Source organism: Oncorhynchus keta, chromosome 10, assembly GCF_023373465.1.
Source record: "Oncorhynchus keta strain PuntledgeMale-10-30-2019 chromosome 10, Oket_V2, whole genome shotgun sequence".
NCBI lineage: Eukaryota > Metazoa > Chordata > Actinopteri > Salmoniformes > Salmonidae > Oncorhynchus > Oncorhynchus keta.
The window spans coordinates 41,951,487-41,968,503 of NC_068430.1; the positions used below are offsets into that span (position 1 = coordinate 41,951,487).

General features: G+C 45.8%; 1 protein-coding gene across 4 annotated transcripts in view; it reads right to left on the reverse strand.

The window, feature by feature from the left end:
* kiaa1328 (KIAA1328 ortholog) overlaps window positions 1–16,943 on the reverse strand; it is a 44,286-nt gene extending 27,343 nt beyond the window's left edge. The window contains exons 1-10 of one of the 4 annotated variants that reach the window (XM_035778177.2): window positions 16,548–16,943; window positions 15,942–15,971; window positions 15,576–15,832; window positions 13,433–13,533; window positions 13,186–13,301; window positions 7,693–7,832; window positions 6,121–6,797; window positions 3,910–3,996; window positions 3,665–3,774; window positions 3,415–3,535 (exon numbers count right to left, since the gene is read on the reverse strand). In XM_035778177.2, the coding sequence (XP_035634070.1) occupies window positions 3,415–3,535; window positions 3,665–3,774; window positions 3,910–3,996; window positions 6,121–6,797; window positions 7,693–7,832; window positions 13,186–13,301; window positions 13,433–13,533; window positions 15,576–15,832; window positions 15,942–15,971; window positions 16,548–16,602 (1,694 nt within the window). In that variant the 5' untranslated portion in view covers window positions 16,603–16,943. Of the gene's footprint in view, window positions 1–3,414; window positions 3,536–3,664; window positions 3,775–3,909; window positions 3,997–6,120; window positions 6,798–7,692; window positions 7,833–13,185; window positions 13,302–13,432; window positions 13,534–15,575; window positions 15,833–15,941; window positions 15,978–16,459 lie in introns of all 4 variants that reach the window. The other 3 variants (XM_035778175.2, XM_035778179.2, XM_035778178.2) reach the window with 3 other exon arrangements.
* Between the last annotated feature and the right edge of the window lie 74 nt (window positions 16,944–17,017).

Consider the following 17,017-nt stretch of genomic DNA (forward strand, 5'->3'; position numbering starts at 1 on the left):
CTCTCTCAAATCTACCTCTCCTCTCTCTCAAATCTACCTCTCCCCTCTCTCTCAAATCTACCTCTCCCCTCTCTCTCAAATCTACCTCTCCTCTCTCTCAAATCTACCTCTCTCCCTCTCTCAAATCTACCTCTCCCTCTCTCCCTCTCTCAAATCTACCTCTCCCCTCTCTCTCAAATCTCCCCCCCTCTCTCTCAAATCTACCTCCCCTCTCTCTCAAATCTACCTCCCTCTCTCTCAAATCTACCTCCCTCCCTCTCTCAAATCTACCTCTCCCCTCTCTCTCAAATCTACCTCTCCCTCTCTCTCAAATCTACCTCTCCCCTCTCTCAAATCTACCTCTCCCCTCTCTCTCAAATCTACCTCTCCCTCTCTCAAATCTACCTCTCCCCTCTCCTCTCTCAAATCTACCTCTCCCCTCTCTCTCTCTCAAATCTACCTCTCCCCTCTCTCTCTCTCTCAAATCTACCTCTCCCCTCTCCCTCTCTCTCTCAAATCTACCTCTCCCCTCTCCCTCTCTCTCTCAAATCTACCTCTCCCCTCTCCCTCTCTCTCAAATCTACCTCTCTCTCTCTCAAATCTACCTCCCCCTCTCCCTCTCTCAAATCTACCTCTCTCTCCCTCTCTCAAATCTACCTCTCCCCTCTCAAATCTACCTCCCCCTCTCCCTCTCTCAAATCTACCTCCCCTCTCCCCTCTCTCAAATCTACCTCCCTCTCTCAAATCTACCTCCCCCTCTCAAATCTACCTCCCCTCTCAAATCTACCTCTCCCTCTCTCAAATCTACCTCCCCTCTCTCAAATCTACCTCCCCTCTCTCAAATCTACCTCCCCTCTCTCTCAAATCTACCTCCCCTCTCTCTCAAATCTACCTCCCTCTCTCTCAAATCTACCTCTCCCTCTCTCTCAAATCTACCTCTCCCCTCTCAAATCTACCTCTCCCCTCTCTCAAATCTACCTCCCCCTCTCTCAAATCTACCTCCCCTCTCTCCCTCTCTCAAATCTACCTCTCCCTCTCTCTCTCAAATCTACCTCCCCTCTCTCAAATCTCTCTCTCCTCTCTCCTCCCCTCTCAAATCTACCTCCACTCTCTCTCAAATCTACCTCCCCTCTCTCTCTCAAATCTCCTCCCCTCTCTCTCAAATCTACCTCCCTCTCTCTCAAATCTACCTCTCCCCTCTCTCTCTCTCAAATCTACCTCTCCCCTCTCTCTCTCTCTCAAATCTACCTCCCCTCTCTCTCTCTCAAATCTACCTCTCCCCTCTCTCTCTCTCAAATCTACTCCCCTCTCTCTCTCTCAAATCTACCTCTCCCCTCTCTCTCTCTCAAATCTACCTCCCTCTCTCTCTCTCAAATCTACCTCTCCCCTCTCTCTCTCTCAAATCTACCTCTCCCCTCTCTCTCTCTCAAATCTACCTCTCCCCTCTCTCTCTCTCAAATCTACCTCTCCCCCCTCTCTCTCTCAAATCTACCTCTCCCCCCTCTCTCTCAAATCTACCTCTCCCCCCTCTCTCTCTCAAATCTACCTCTCCCCCTCTCTCTCTCAAATCTACCTCTCCCCCCTCTCTCTCTCAAATCTACCTCTCCCCCTCTCTCTCTCAAATCTACCTCTCCCCCTCTCTCTCTCAAATCTACCTCTCCCTCTCCCCCTCTCTCTCAAATCTACCTCCCCCCTCTCTCTCTCAAATCTACCTCTCCCCCTCTCTCAAATCTACCCTCCCTCTCTCAAGGCTCCCTCTCTCAAATCTCAAGGCTCCACCCTCTCCCTCTCTCAAATCTACCTCCCTCTCTCCCTCTCTCAAATCTCCACCTCTCTCTCTCAAATCTACCTCTCCCTCTCTCAAATCTACCTCTCCTCTCTCAAATCTACACCCCCTCTCTCCCTCTCTCAAATCTACCTCCACCCCTCTCTCTCAAATCTACCTCCTCTCTCAAATCTACCTCCCCATCTCTCAAATCTACCTCCCCATCTCTCAAATCTACCTCCCCTCTCTCAAGGCTCCCCCTCTCTCAAGGCTCCCCCTCTCTCAAGCTCCCCCTCTCAAGGCTCCACCCTCTCTCTCAAGGCTCCACCCTCTCTCTCAAGGCTCCACCCTCTCTCTCAAGGCTCCACCCTCTCTCTCAAGGCTCCACCCTCTCTCTCAAGGCTCCACCCTCTCTCTCAAGGCTCCACCCTCTCTCTCAAGGCTCCACCCTCTCTCTCAAGGCTCCACCCTCTCTCTCAAGGCTCCACCCTCTCTCTCAAGGCTCCACCCTCTCTCTCAAGGCTCCACCCTCTCTCTCAAGGCTCCACCCTCTCTCTCAAGGCTCCACCCTCTCTCTCAAGGCTCCACCCTCTCTCTCAAGGCTCCACCCTCTCTCTCAAGGCTCCACCCTCTCTCTCAAGGCTCCACCCTCTCTCTCAAGGCTCCACCCTCTCTCTCAAGGCTCCACCCTCTCTCTCAAGGCTCCACCCTCTATCAATACTACCCCCCTCTCTCTCTCAATCACCCCCCTCTCTCTCTCTCTCTCCTCTCAGAGACAGAGACTGTGCATCCCCACAGAAGTCTGTTCAATTACACCTGCTGCTGGGTCCCTGCTAGGACAACTAATGGAACGCAGCTTGACTCCTGTCAGCCTTGCCGCTAGCCCGGGAGAAAGCTTCATTTAGCCCATCAAACGCCAAGCCAAGTCCCAGTGCCGACCAGGCCCACCTCAGCCTCATGCTCCCCATTCCCTTCTTTCCTCCCTCTTTTTATTTTCTTTCCACACCCGTTCGACGACATGTTGCATTGCACTTCCACCCTGCCTGACCTGTTCATGAAATAAATGAACAGGTATTATAGTATTTTATTTTATATAGTATTATAGTATTTTTCTAATCTAAATGTTTCTAGATATGGTAGAAAACACACCACAAGCATTTCGCCACACCCACAAAATGTTATTTGATGAAAATACAGCACAGCTTTTAACAACGCTTTGTTTATTCAGTGCTCAATGCTTAATTAAGACTCTAAATTTAGCCATATGAAATAAATCGATACAGATAACGGGGATCATTAATAAAATACAAATATCCACACACTGATGAATGCTCCCAATGTTTTTTGTGCATCATTTCAACCCAGCAGGAGCACTCAGTGGACAGGGATCTATTCTCTATTTTTGGTTTACTTTGTGTACCCAGCAACTGCAACTTCCTGGACATGCGTACACTAAGTTGGACAATAGCGTATTCATGTCATCACAGCCCAAAGAAAATTGACAACACACTTTATTTTGACCTTGAAAAAGTGCTGATAATGATGACCTAGGCTAAGCTCTCCTTGGATCAAGGCTAAGATGCGGTGTTGCGGTGCAGTACAGTCAATTGGGAAACAGCAATGGTGTAAGGGATAGGGTTGTGATTGGGACACCAAATTCTGTGGCTTACCTAGCGTGGGGGGTCCTAGGTAGAGTGGGGGACATCACCGGTGCTGGGGTGGCTTTGAGAATGCTCTGGGGCACCACAGGAGAGGTGGCTATATCCCTCCTGGACTTGTTATGACAGGGCTCTGCATATGGAGGACAAAAAAAATAAGAAAATGGACTTCAGAACCCTAATGAAGGAGACTATGAAGCAGGGATGGCTAACTGGCAGCCAATGGATACAGAGCTGTCACACACAAATGCACACAACCTACCAGGGGAGTGTATGGAGTTTTGCAGGGGGATGTGTGCAGTATTGTCTTTGTGTGGAGGTACTTCTTGCTCCGCTGCCAAGTCCTCTGCATCGTCACACCCTCTCATCTCACTGCAGAGACACAGAGTCAAGCTTTGTAAGCTAAAGGTTGGATTACTAGATACAAAAATGCCAGTTACTCAGAGAGCGAGAGATGGTGAGGAAAGATTGTTTGAGAAAACGAGTGAGGTGGTTCCAAGGCTTTACCTGAGTAGTGCACGGCTGTTGGGTAAAGGATCGGTCCCATTTCTGGACATTGAGTGGCTGAGTTGGTCTAAAGTGGCTTGCTGGAACCTGTAAGACACAACATTAAGTACAGGCCCCAAATATTGTTCACATCATGTTTGACCAGGCTTCAATACTGCACCGTTTGACTTGTGGCAGTGAAACGTTTTCACCTGATCACGTTCGTTTTCGGTTCACACTTCGCTTTTTGTTAATAATGTTAAATGTCATTATGATTTATTAACATAATGTGCAATTGACCAAAAACTAAACCAACTTTCTAAAGAGGAAAGTACAGCACGGGAATGCCCCCGTCTGTCTCGGCATACTGGGGAGGTTTTGGAAATCTTCTGGCCCAGTCGATCACCACCATCAAAAATATTTTAATAACGCTAGGCAACATAACTGATTTTTTTTAATTTTATATAATTTAAAAACGGAAGGATTCTCGAAGCTGTTCATTATGTTGATAACCATGTCCCGGTTATTATTGGCAAAACAACTTCCAATGTTTGGCTTCAACTTGGTTTTCCATTCAAAGCGTTACATTACAAAGGGAACCCGATTTTTGGTCGCTTTCTCGTTTTAAAATATGATATAATAACCTCTCAGTAACTCTTCAACATCTTGGAATGGCAAGACTGACTATTTACCAAATGCAGACTCCATTAGTGTGTTTGTGTCGAGACCATGTCTATTTAGTCAGGCAATGCCCACGTTATTCTGACATATTTTAGAATGTAAAAATAATGTGAATGTCAATGCATAATGCCATTTGGTAGGCCTTTAAAAAAACATTCTTGAAGTGTGGGGGGGGTTCTATAGATATTACAACAATTAAATATACATTGTAGGGCCTTAATAATTACAATTAAATGCTTGAAAAAGTCCTTGAATTTGACTTGCCAATGTCTGTATGAACCCTGTATAGGCTTCTTGCTCAGCCCGCAAACGAAAGATAAAAATCACCTGAAATTATGCATGCATCATTCAATTCCTGTCAGATCTTGTGCAAGTATGCATGTATATATATATTTTTTCTTCCCATTCCGGCCACTACCTTTGAGTTGGCACTGGCCCGGTGTGCCACTGGCAAATTTACCTGAAAGTCGATCCCTGCTGTGTGCAGTACGTGCAGGTCCTATATCAATGATCTACAGTGCATTCGGAAAAGTATTCAGACCCCTTGACTTTTTCCACATTTTGTTCAATTACAGCCTTATTCTACAATGGATTAAATAGTTGTCCCCCTCAATCTACACACAATACCCCATAATGACAAAGCAAAAACAGGTTGAGACATGTTTGCAAATTTATAAAAATAAAAGTGAAATATTACATTTACATAAGCATCAATGGAAACAGGATGCATGGTGACTGCAGGAATGTCCACCAGAGCTGTTCCAAGATAATATAAAATGTTAATTTCTCTACCAACGTCATTTTAGAAAATTTGGCAGTAGGTCAAACCGGCCTCACAACCACAAATCATCTGCATGAAGTCGTGTGGGTCGAGCAGTTTGTAGATGCCGTTGTGAACACAGTGCCCCATGGTGGCGGTGAGGTTATTGTATGGGCAAGCATAAGCTACGGACAACCAACACCATTGCATTTTATCGATGACAATTTGAATGCACAGACATGCCGTGACGAGATCCTGAGGCCCATCGTAGTGCCATTCATCCACCACCATCACCTCATGTTTCAGCATGATAATGCACGGCCCCATACACAATTCCTGGAAGCTGAAAATGTCCCAGTTCTTCCATGGCCTGCATTCTCAGACATGTCACCCATTGAGCATTGTTTGGGATGCTCTGGATCGACGTATACGACAGCGTGCTCCAGTTCCCACTAATATCCAACAATTTCGCACAGCTATTAAAGAGGAGTGGGACAACATTCCACAATCAACAGCCTGATCAACTGTATGCGAAGGAGATGTGTCGCACTGCATGGGGCAAATGGTGGTCACACCAGATACCGACTGGTTTTCTGATCCACACCTACTTACTTTTTATTTTCTGAGATTGTTGCAGACACATATCTGTATTCCCAGTCATGTGAAATCCATTGATTAGGGCCTTAATTGACGAATTTCCTTATACAAACTGTAACTTGGTAAAATCTTTGAAATTGTTGCATGTTGAATTAATATTTTTGTTCAGTATAAAATGTCATTCAATTTAATACCTGCTGTAGTCTAGGCGTGTGTGTCGGAGATGCTGGTTCTGTCTGATCAGACGCTCCTCCTGCTGGGCCAGCCGTGCCTGCAGCCGCTCTCTCTCCACCTCCAGCTGCAGCTTCTGCAGGAACAGCTGGTGCCTCCTCTCCTCCCAGTCCTCCGGGCCCAGGAGGGGTGCTGTGAGGGCCCCCTCTGCCTCTACTCCCTCCCCCGATGGATCTTCTCCGAGTAGTAACCCTCCAGGTCCAAGTAGACCTCTGCTGTCTTTGAGTAGTTCACCAGGGCCGTTGTGGAGCAGCGGGCTGGTGTTGCCCAGTAGAGGGGCTTCTGTGGCCCCCCTATGGGGGAACCTCCCGTTGACCAGACTTTCCGGTCTGCTGCGTTGAGACGCTAGACGAAGCTCGCTATGGGCCCCTCCTCGGCAGCCCAGTGGTTTCATTGGTCCCTGGGATTGGTCGCTGGAGGAATAGGGAGGGGGGGTGTCTGAGTGAAGGTCGTCCGAGAGAGAGGCAGGACTCAGGGATGGGACTCTTCCTCCCGCTCCTCTTCCTCCACCATTTCGCTCTCTTCCTCCTCTGTTTGTCCCCGTTCCTCCAAGAGTGGGCAGGTCTAGGTAGGAGCCGTCCAAAGCGGTGGTCCTCTCTCCCCTGCTAAGCTTGGTGAAGGCTCCCTCACTGCTGGGGGCCTGTGGAGACAAGAGAGCCACCCAGTCAAATATACATTTCTATTGGTATCTATTGTCAATATATTATGCACCTGGATTTCAGCCTGTATTAACTGCTACAGTAAGTAGGCATCAATAAAATCTGAAACTTGTCATGTATTCATCTCCAATCTCTACAAGTGTTTAAGAGTAAGGGGTCACTCCTTCCTTTACCCGTTTCAACTTTTCTGTGAGAGAGCAATGGTTAAGCCAAGATATACTCGACAACGCAGAAGTAAGAGGTATGGAATATTTCACTTCAATTTGGTTTGGGCAAGAGATTCTGGAAAAAAAAAGTGCTGAGCACAGGGAAACCAAGGTCTCTGAAGCGAAAAAGAAACCCTTAGAGGAGAGAAGAGAAAAGTGCCCACCTTCAGCAAGACAAGAGAGCGACTGACTAATCCAGTGTGCGGTCACAGAGCACGCAAACACGCATTACTCAGCCCCACCGTAGGCCACGGAGGATGACGAAGTTGTCTAAATGATTACCTTGAGAAATGGTTTGTGCTACTGTACGCGGTCATAGTGGACTTTTCCTTAGCTGTCATGACATTTGATGTGCTGTCTAAGTCTTAGGACAGGTCCTTCGAAAAGAAAATGTGAGTGTGTATGTGCATCTCTCCCAGTTGGGGGTATTGCGTTTGATGGTGAACAGCGCTGTTGTTTGGAGATGGCTCACTAGGGAAGATGACGGGCGCACACACACAAATATGCTCTTTCACACACACAAATATGCTCTTTCACACACACAAATATGCTCTTTCACACACATTCACACTTTCGTCATCTCTCAGATGCGCATCTGTATCACAATCTTGTACAATCTTGTATGTGAACGCCTGCATGTTGCAGGCGTTCACATACACACAGTGAGTACCTTGCTTTGGGAGTTATAGTGGGAGCTGCGGATGTGGCTGAGCTGGGCAATGGACTGGTTGAGTTTCTCCTGCTGCTGAGAGAGGTACTGCTGGTAGAGCCCAAGCAGCTCCTGACACTCCCGATACTGCTGCTGCAGGCCTGGGCCACAGGGGGCTGGGGTTAAGGGTCATATTAGTCTCCATTTTTCTTCCTTTCTTGTAATACGTTTTTATTTACATTCTGCAGACATGTCACATAACATAAGCCCAAAAGAGCATCCCACCCACCACCCCATCATTAAGCCAGCAAAGTTAAAGACAACAGTGAGTTTCAACTCAAGATGTTGAAAAAGAAAAACTGAAAAGAAAGAGCATGATAATAATGTTGGGCGGGTAGAGCTTTCCAGATTTCTCCATCTGGGTCGGGCCAGGCTGAGCAGAGCTGGGCAGTGATGCCAGATCTGGGTGCCAGGCTGAATGCCAGACAAGAGAGCTCATCTGGAGCAAAACCACTGCTGAGCATGAGGGGCCTGCTAATGACAGCAACGCTCGTACACACAACCGGCCTCTGAGTGAGGTAGAAACATACTTCCATTGCAACCCCTACCTTATTAACAAAGCATCAGATCACATACACAGTGCATTGGAAAGCATTCAGACGCCTTGACTTTTCAAATACGTTACAACCTTATTCCACAATTGATTAAATCGTTTTCTTCCCTCAATCTACACACAATACCCTATAATGACAAAGCAAAAACCAGGTCGAGAAATTTTTGCTGGTCCATTCAAGCACATTCAGAGACTTGCGCCGAAGCCACTCGTGCCTTGTCTCGGCTGTGTGCAGAGGGTCGTTGTCCTGTTGGAAGGTGAACCTTCACCCCAGTCTGAGGTCCTGAGCGCTCTGGAGCAGGTTTTCATCAAGGATCTCTCTTTACATTGCTCAGTTCATCTATCCTGACTAGTGTCACAGTCCGTGCTACGGAAAAACATCCCCACTGCATGATGCTGCCAACACCATGCTTCACCGTAGGGATGGTTCAAGGTTTCCTCCAGACTTGGCATTCAGGCCAAAGAGTTCAATCTTTGTCTCATCAGACCAGAGAATCTTGTTTCTCATGGTCAGAGTCCTTTAGGTGCCTTTTGGCAAATGCCAAGCGGGCGGTCATGTGAATTTTACTGAGGAGTGGCTTCCTTCTGGCCACTCTACCATAAAGGCCTGATTAGTGGAGTGCTGCAGAGATGGTTGTCCTTCTGGAATTCTCTCACATCCCCACAGACAAACTCTGGAGCTCTATCAGAGTGACCATTGGGTTCTTGGTCACCTCCCTGACCAAGGCCCTTCTCCCCCGATTGCTTAGTTTGGCCAGGTGTCAGCTCTAGGAAGAGTCTTCGTGGTACCAAACTTCTTCCATTTAAGAATGATGGAGGCCACTGTGTTCTTGGGGACCTTCAATGCTGCAGTACCCTTCCCCAGATCTGTGCCCCAACACAATCCTGTCTTGGAGCTCTACGGACAATTCCTTTTACCTCATGGCTGGGTTTTTGCACTGTCAACTGTGGGAACTTATATAGACAGGTGTGTGCCTTTCGAAATCATGTCCAATCAATTTAATTTGCCAAAGGTGGACTCCAATGAAGTTGTAGAAACATCAAGGATGATCCATGGAAACAGGATGCACCAGAGCTCAATCTCAAATCTCTTAGCAAAGGGTCTGAATACTTAAGTTAAAAGGTATTTCTATTCTGTTATAAATGTGCAAACATTTCAGAAAACCTGTTTTTGCTTTGTCATTATGGGGTAGTGTGTAGATTGATGAGGATAAAAAAATAACAATAAAATCAATTTTAGAATAAGGCTGTAACAAAATGTGGGAAAAGTCAAGGGGTCTGAATACTTTCCGAATGCACTGTAGGTAGACCCACAGAGAATTTGCATTGCACCAACAATAACACATTACCACCTCTAGTCACTCCTCAAGATGGGTACACACAGTCCCAAACACACTCCTACCAACCAACACCCATAAACCTCCCTGCTGCAGGCCATATCCTTTTATGGATGGGCAATAGCCCCAGGCTGATGACTTTCTCAACACATCACCTTTTAAAAGTCCTCGATTTTGGAGCAAATTAAAAGTTTTCAAAGTGAAGCCATAATGAAGATACGCTAGGAGAAAACACTTTGGTGTCGGAGGAGTTCAACCAAGCCTGGGAAATGAAACAGAGCATGGGAAGAGAAAGGCTTCTTTCATAAACACTAAACACTCTACGGACTGCAAGGCGCTACAGAGGGTAGTGCGTACGGCCCAGTATATCACTCGGGTCAAGCTTCCAGCCATCCAGGACCTCTATAAGAGGTGGTGTCAAAGGCCCTAAAAATTGCTATAGACTCCAGCCACCATAGTCAGACTGTTCGCTCGGGCACGGCTAAGGGGTACCCCCGCACATTGACTCTGTACCGATGTTGCTCTTATTTTTTACTTTAGTTTAAAAAATTCTTGACTCTTATTTTTCATAAAACTGCATTGTTGGTTAAGGGCTTGTAAGTAAGCATTTCAGATCTACACCTGTTGTATTAGGCGCATGTGACAAATAATTTGATGACGGAATTCAGTCATGACAAAATTTGACAGAATCGACCAAACACTTCAGGGGCAATTTCCATGTCAATGGATTATGGGGATAGGTCAGAAAATAAATAAAAAATGACATATTGGTTTCCTTAAACATGCAAGCAGTCTATGGAAAAAGTATGACAGTAATCAATTTTTTAGTTTAGTTTCCCTGGCACTGTTTCCAAATGTTTGAGCATTTGTGGCACAAATCCCAATCAAGTCATGAGACAGATATTAGATTTTCATCATGTCCAAATCATTCGAAAGTTTACCCGTGAAGCTCAAGTCACATATAGACGATTTGAACATGAAGCGCGAAAAATACTAATATCGGTCCCATGACTTGAACGGGATTCGTGCCATAAATACTAAAACATTAGCATTTGGAAACTAAACCAAAGCATGGATTGCTGTCATACCTTGTCCATAGACTGCTAAAAAAAATAATAAAGCGTAATTTGGGTGAACTATCCCTTTAATGTTGGTAGTATAATATCCTCTGGGTTATCATCAGATTCCTTTTATTCAAAAGGAGTCGAAGTAACCCACACAAATCTGGTATTGCAAGCATCATGCTCCAACCAAAAGTCATCACAACCACCTAACCTAACTAGAGTGTGGGAGCGTAAACACACTTACATTAAAAAGGTTGATGGGTCAAAGCAGCCCTGACGCTCAACGCCTGGTAATCTATAGGGGCGACTGAAGTGCAATTGATAAGGATCTCTTCACACACCGAAAACAGTAAAACCGCTTCTCTGAGTCTTGGCCATGAGCCAATCAAAGCTTCAATTTGTACGCTCCTTAAACCAAAAATATACAAAATCAAGAGTTTGCAATCGAGGCTTCAGACAATGCCTGTCAAAATGTCAGGCCGTGCACAAATGAAATAATGAAATCCACCTTAAGGTGAAACAAATTTGCGCAGGAAAGGAATATTTTAAAACCTGCCTTATGAGCTCTGTGCCAAATCGACTGGGTGTGTGAATGAGTGTGTATGCAGTCTCTCTCTTTCAGTGTGTGTGTGTGTGGGGCCTGGTGATGAAGAATTGATGGAAGGGGACAGTTAGCATAACTTTATGTTCCTGGCGAGGACAAATCAGTTTACAAGCAACCAACCAAATAAATAGCTGCATCAAACGCTATAGCCCAAAGTTGACTGTCTTTTGATGGTATTAAAGGTCTAACATAAATACAATAAGAACAAAGTCAACTCAAAGTTTAGCCCTTTATCCATTGCCTCCGAGAGGAGGGTAGTGTCACTTAATATTTCAACCACAGCAGTGGTATAAAAGTCGCCGACTAACTTCCAAGGTTGATGAAAAAAAATGTGATCTGTGGAGCAGACTCAGAAATGACATTTAGCTTTTAACCTCTCCAAAACAACATGCCAAGGGGAAACAACCAAACACAACCTTATTCAAATCGTAGATTTCATTCAGCACTTGAGCTTCAAAATCGTCCTGACAGACAACATTTCAACAAGAATTGCTTTTCTCTCATCTCAGGTCTTTAGACAGAGAGATATACATCCTCCCCTTGATAACCTGGCTCTTGGTAGATAAGACTGAAGGTGAGGCAGAGGGTGTAATGGAATTAGACTTTACAAGTCTCCCTTTAGCCCGTTTGCCTTTGGTGTCTCCTTAACCTTAAAAAGATCAGTCCAGAACCCTACGTCTCAGAACCCTACGTCTCAGAAGTCTCTTTACGACTGTGTGTGCGCTTTAAAAGACTGGTTATCCCATCGAGGTGCTTTAATCAGAGTTTTTCCAGCTCAAATTCCGTTTTAATGGAGTTTGGAAGTTTAGTATAAATGCCAGGTCTCGCAGCCTAAGTGCCTTTAATTGAGTTGTGCTTTCCTAATTTCCCAGCTCCGCTGCCAATTGTGCAATTTACCAGCCAACGATTACTCTTCATATTTCGCTGTGTTTCCCCCCCTAAATTGACGGCTCTCCCCACGTCGGTTTGACCTGAGCGGAATCGTTAAGGAGGACGACAGGAGGGGTGGGATGCAAAAGGGGAGGAAACAGAGTAATTCTGGTATGCTGCTGGAATTACAGGAATGCTGCCAGGTCATGCGAAGAGACAGTAAGCTTGTTTAGAATTAACTGGTAGAGTTGCATCTGAAAGCCTTTGACAGGTCAGGAAAAAGGTAAGATATGACAAAATTCAGTGCATGATTACCAAAACATGAGACAAGAGCAAATGCCACAGTCCCACAAGGTAAAACGTCATAGACGGTGATGGTTTCAAACAACGTAATCCACAGTGATCTCAGACAGAGTGCAAATGTCATATTAAATGTCAAGATGTGGCCAAGAAGCAAAATCGTGAAAAAGCAGGGGGGAATGAACGTACGTGTGAATGTTATAACGCTCATGGAGTATCTGGCAGACACTGAGGTTGGCAGTGGTGACATCAAGCCCAAGGCAATGCTGCCCCCTGCTGCCAGAATACAGGAAAAGCCTTAAATTCTTCAGTGGCATAGTAGGGCTGCAGTGTCTGAGGGTTTTTTTTTTTTCCTTTATTTAAATTAGGCAAGTCAGTTAAGAACATTATTATTTTCAATGACGGCCGAGGTACAGTGCCTTGTTCATGGGTAGAACGACAGATTTTTACCTTGTCACCTCGGAGATTCGATCTTGCAACCTTTCGGTTACTAGTCCAACTCTCTAACCACTAGCCTACCTGCTGCCCACTCAAGGCTGTCTTATAAATCATTGACCGATACAAGTCCGGAAAAGCAAGAAAACATCAGCAGGCACGGCAGGCCTCAAGGACGGGGGTTGAGGATACTTCAGACAGACAATGACACCACAGGGCTGACAATGTCATTAAGAGACACCCTTGTGTGTGTGTGTGTATATCTGTGTGCGTCCATGGGGAAAAGGATACTCTCTCTCTCCTGTACAATGAGCTGGTTCTGCTGCTCAAGCTGTAGGATTTTGCGCTCAAAGGTCTCCTGTTCGTCCCTCAGCCTCTGTACCGATGACTCCTTCTCTTCACTCACTCTAGGTAAGAAGAGATGGAGGGTCAGGGATTATAGCAGACTGTGTACATTAACTTAATTCTTGAGAAAACCCACACACCTAAAAATCCCAAATCCCTGCCAAATAGACACTTATGTTGGATGAGCAGTTACCTGGCCAGCTCCTGGATGAGGTTGGCGATGCGCCGCTTATCCTGGGGACAGAGGTCCTTCAGAGAGGTCCTGTTCGTAGCCTGGGTCACTTCAGAGATCGCCTGAACAAAATATGCAGAAGTATGTGGACACCCATTCAAATTAGTGGATTCAGCTATTTCAGTACCACCCGTTGCTGACAGGTGTATAAAATCGATCAGACAGCCATGCAATCTCCATAGACGAACATTGGCAGTAGAATGGCACATACGGAAGAGCTCAGTGACTTTCAAAGTGGCACCGTCATTGGATTCCACCTTTCCAACAAGTCAGTTTGTCCCATTTCTGCCCTGCTAGAGCTGCCCCGGTCAACTGTAAGTGCTGTTACTGTGAAGTGGAAACATCTAGCAGCAACAACGGCTCAGCAGCGAAGTGGTAGACCTCACAAGCTCATAGAAAGGGACCGCCAAGATTTCTGAGTCTCCTGTCTGTCCTTGGCTGCAACACTCACTACCAAGTTCCAAACTGCCTCTGGAAGCAACATCAGCACAAGAACTGTTCGTCGGGAGCTTCATGAAATGAGTTTCCATGGCCAAGCAGCCACACACAAGCCTAAAATGACCATGCGCGATGCGAAGCGCCGGCTGGAGTGGTGTAAAGCTCGCCTCCATTGGACTCTGGAGCAGTGAAAATGCATTCTCTGAAGTGATGACTAATGCTTCACCATCTGGCAGTCCGACAGACAAATCTTGGTTTGGATGATGCCAGGAGAATGCTACCTTCCCGAATGCATAGTGCCAACTGTAAAGTTTGGTGGAGGAGGAATAATGGTCTTGGGCTGTTTTTCATGGCTCAGGCTAGGCCCCTTAGTTCCAGAGAAGGAAAATCTTAACGCTACAGCATACAATGACATTCTAGACTAGTGTTCCCAACCCTGGTCCTCGATTACTCCCAACAGTACAGATGTTTTATTGTAACCTTGGACAAGCACACCTGATTCAATTGGTGAAATAATCATCAAGCCCTCAATGAGTTGAATGAGGTGCGTTTGTCAAGCGCTATAACGAAACTGTACTGTTGGGGGTACTCGAGGACCAGCGTTGGGAAACACTGTTTTAGACAATTCTGTGCTTTCAACTTTGTGGCAACAGTTTGGGGAAGGCCCTTTCCTGTTTCAGCAGGACAATGCCCCTGTGCACAAAGCGAGGTCCATACAGAAATGGTTTGACAAGATCGGTGTGGAAGAACTTTACTGGCCTGCACAGAGCCCTGACCTCAACCCCATCAAACACCTTTAGGATGAATTGGAATGCCTTCTGTGAGCCAGGCCTAATCGCCCAACATCAGTGCCTGACCTTACTAATGTGCTTTTGTGGCTGAATGGAAGCAAATCCCTGCAGCAAAGTTCAACATCTAGTGGAAAGCTTTCCCAGAAGAGTGGAAGCTGTTACAGCAGCAAAGGGGGGGGACCAACTCCATATTATTGGCCATGATTTTGGAATGTGATGTTTGACAAGCAGGTGTCCACATACTTTTGACCATGTAGTGTAGGATATTTAATTTATCACAAAATAGAAAGCCTTAAATCAGAACAAAAGAGAGACCATTTTTTTGGCAAGCATTGCACAACAGTACGGTATATTGACATTCTATGTGTTACTAGCCTGTTGTATTTCAGCCTATTTTTCACAAATTAGTTAGCACTAATGAATCAGGATTGTGATCAGCATCAGAAAAACATTGCAAATCTGAGAAAAGAGGGTGGGCTTGGGAGTAGGCCTAAGTACATTTCAATTATGTATAAATGGCTGGAGTCAATCAGAAATAGCTGTGTAGTACCCAGGCTTTGTGTTTGCATGTGCCCCTGTCCGACTGGAGAGGTTATTTAAGCAATATACCACAGCTAAGGTATGTTCTTACGCACAACGCAACGCAGAGTGCCTGGACACAGACCTTAGCCGTGGTATACCGGCCATATATCACAAATTCCTGGGGTGACTTATTTCTATTATAAACTGTTTACTAATTTAATTAGAGCAGTAAAAATATGTGTTTTGATATACCACGGTTGTCAGCCAATCAGCATTCATGGCTCGAACCACCCAGTTTATAATAGCTAATAACTAGTTGGTGTTGATAGAGTGGCCCTTCTTGGCAGACCTACCTGTGGAGTGGTGAGGAGATGCTGCTGGGTGGCTGGGTTGGGGGGTGGGACTGTAGGTGCAGGGGTGGCCTGGAGCTGCCCTCTACCCATCGAGGACAGGGAAAGACGCTGGCCTTGCTTCTTATTGCCCCGGCTCAGAGGAGCCTGTCTTCGGATCGCACTACTATAATTGGCCCTCATCTTCACCTTTCTCTCACTGCTGCTGGCGCCTGATTCTGACTTAAAGGCTGTCCGCAAGTGTCCCTCTCTGCTGACTCCTGAGAGAGCGAGAGACATGGTGATAAATAAAGTAGCGTTAGCAGTCAGCAATAGGAAAAGGTCAGAACATCTCACACATGGCTTTGAGAAGTCTAATAATGTCCTCACCCGGAATTAACACCACAGGTTGGTCTTCATCTGATGCTGTGTGAATTTAATTATGAAAATATATTTGGTCTCTAACAAGACCCTCACTTCAATAAAAAAAAAAAAGCACCATGTTGAAGTTGGCTAAGGCAAGCTACTGAAGTGGGTTCATCAAATTCCTGGCATGTGTTGATAACTTTATAGCCAGCTAGCTGGTAAGGCTTGCTTTGAACATGGTACGTTAAGGAATAGCTAACTTCCCATGAGAATCCGGCTACCGTTAACTAGTTACAAAAATGTAAGTTAGCTTGCTAACATTGTATTTAACATCCCCGGCCATAGCAAACAATCTAGCTCGCTATGATAGTTTTCCAGCCAGGTGAGGAACCCCTAGCTAGCTAGTTAACGTTAGCTAGAAAGGCTCCACAACTAGTAAGCAAGCTAATTACATGTAGTTAGCGGTGTGTATGCATAACAGCTAGCTAACGTTGTTAGCTTCATACCAACTCCACAGACTTGTTAATAAAAACGTATCCTACCGTCATCGAAAGCATACTGACAATTTCGACTTCAAAACGTTTCCTTATACGGGGGGCTGTCTTTTCTGGACACCATGTAAAAGGATACTGTCATTAGTCCCCCAAAATCCTGAGTTGTTATTTCCTTCCTTTGCTGCGGCCATATTGAATCAACCGCCACTCCCAGGATGCCAAGTATGGCCAAGTTGCGTAGAAACTGGCTCTTGTTAGGATGAAAGACACACTTGTTGGGGGGTGGGAGGAAAGTGGACTGATGCTGCGTTCAGAACAACTGGGTAATCGAAAAGCTCCTACTTCCGACTCAAGTGCGTTCCAAACAACTGGGTTCTCGGGGGGAAAAACTGCTCCGACTGGGAAAAAAATCTATTTGAACGGTTATCCAACTCGGTATTCCAACTATTTCTAGAGCTCCGTCTTTCCGACCTGAAGATCGCTGACGTTTTAAACGCGGCATTGACATCAACAGTACCACACCCTTGTGATTGCGTGTCAAATGCGCTACGTGACTGTAAACAGACATCTGTAGATGAGACTTGATGCTCATATCTGCATCCAAAC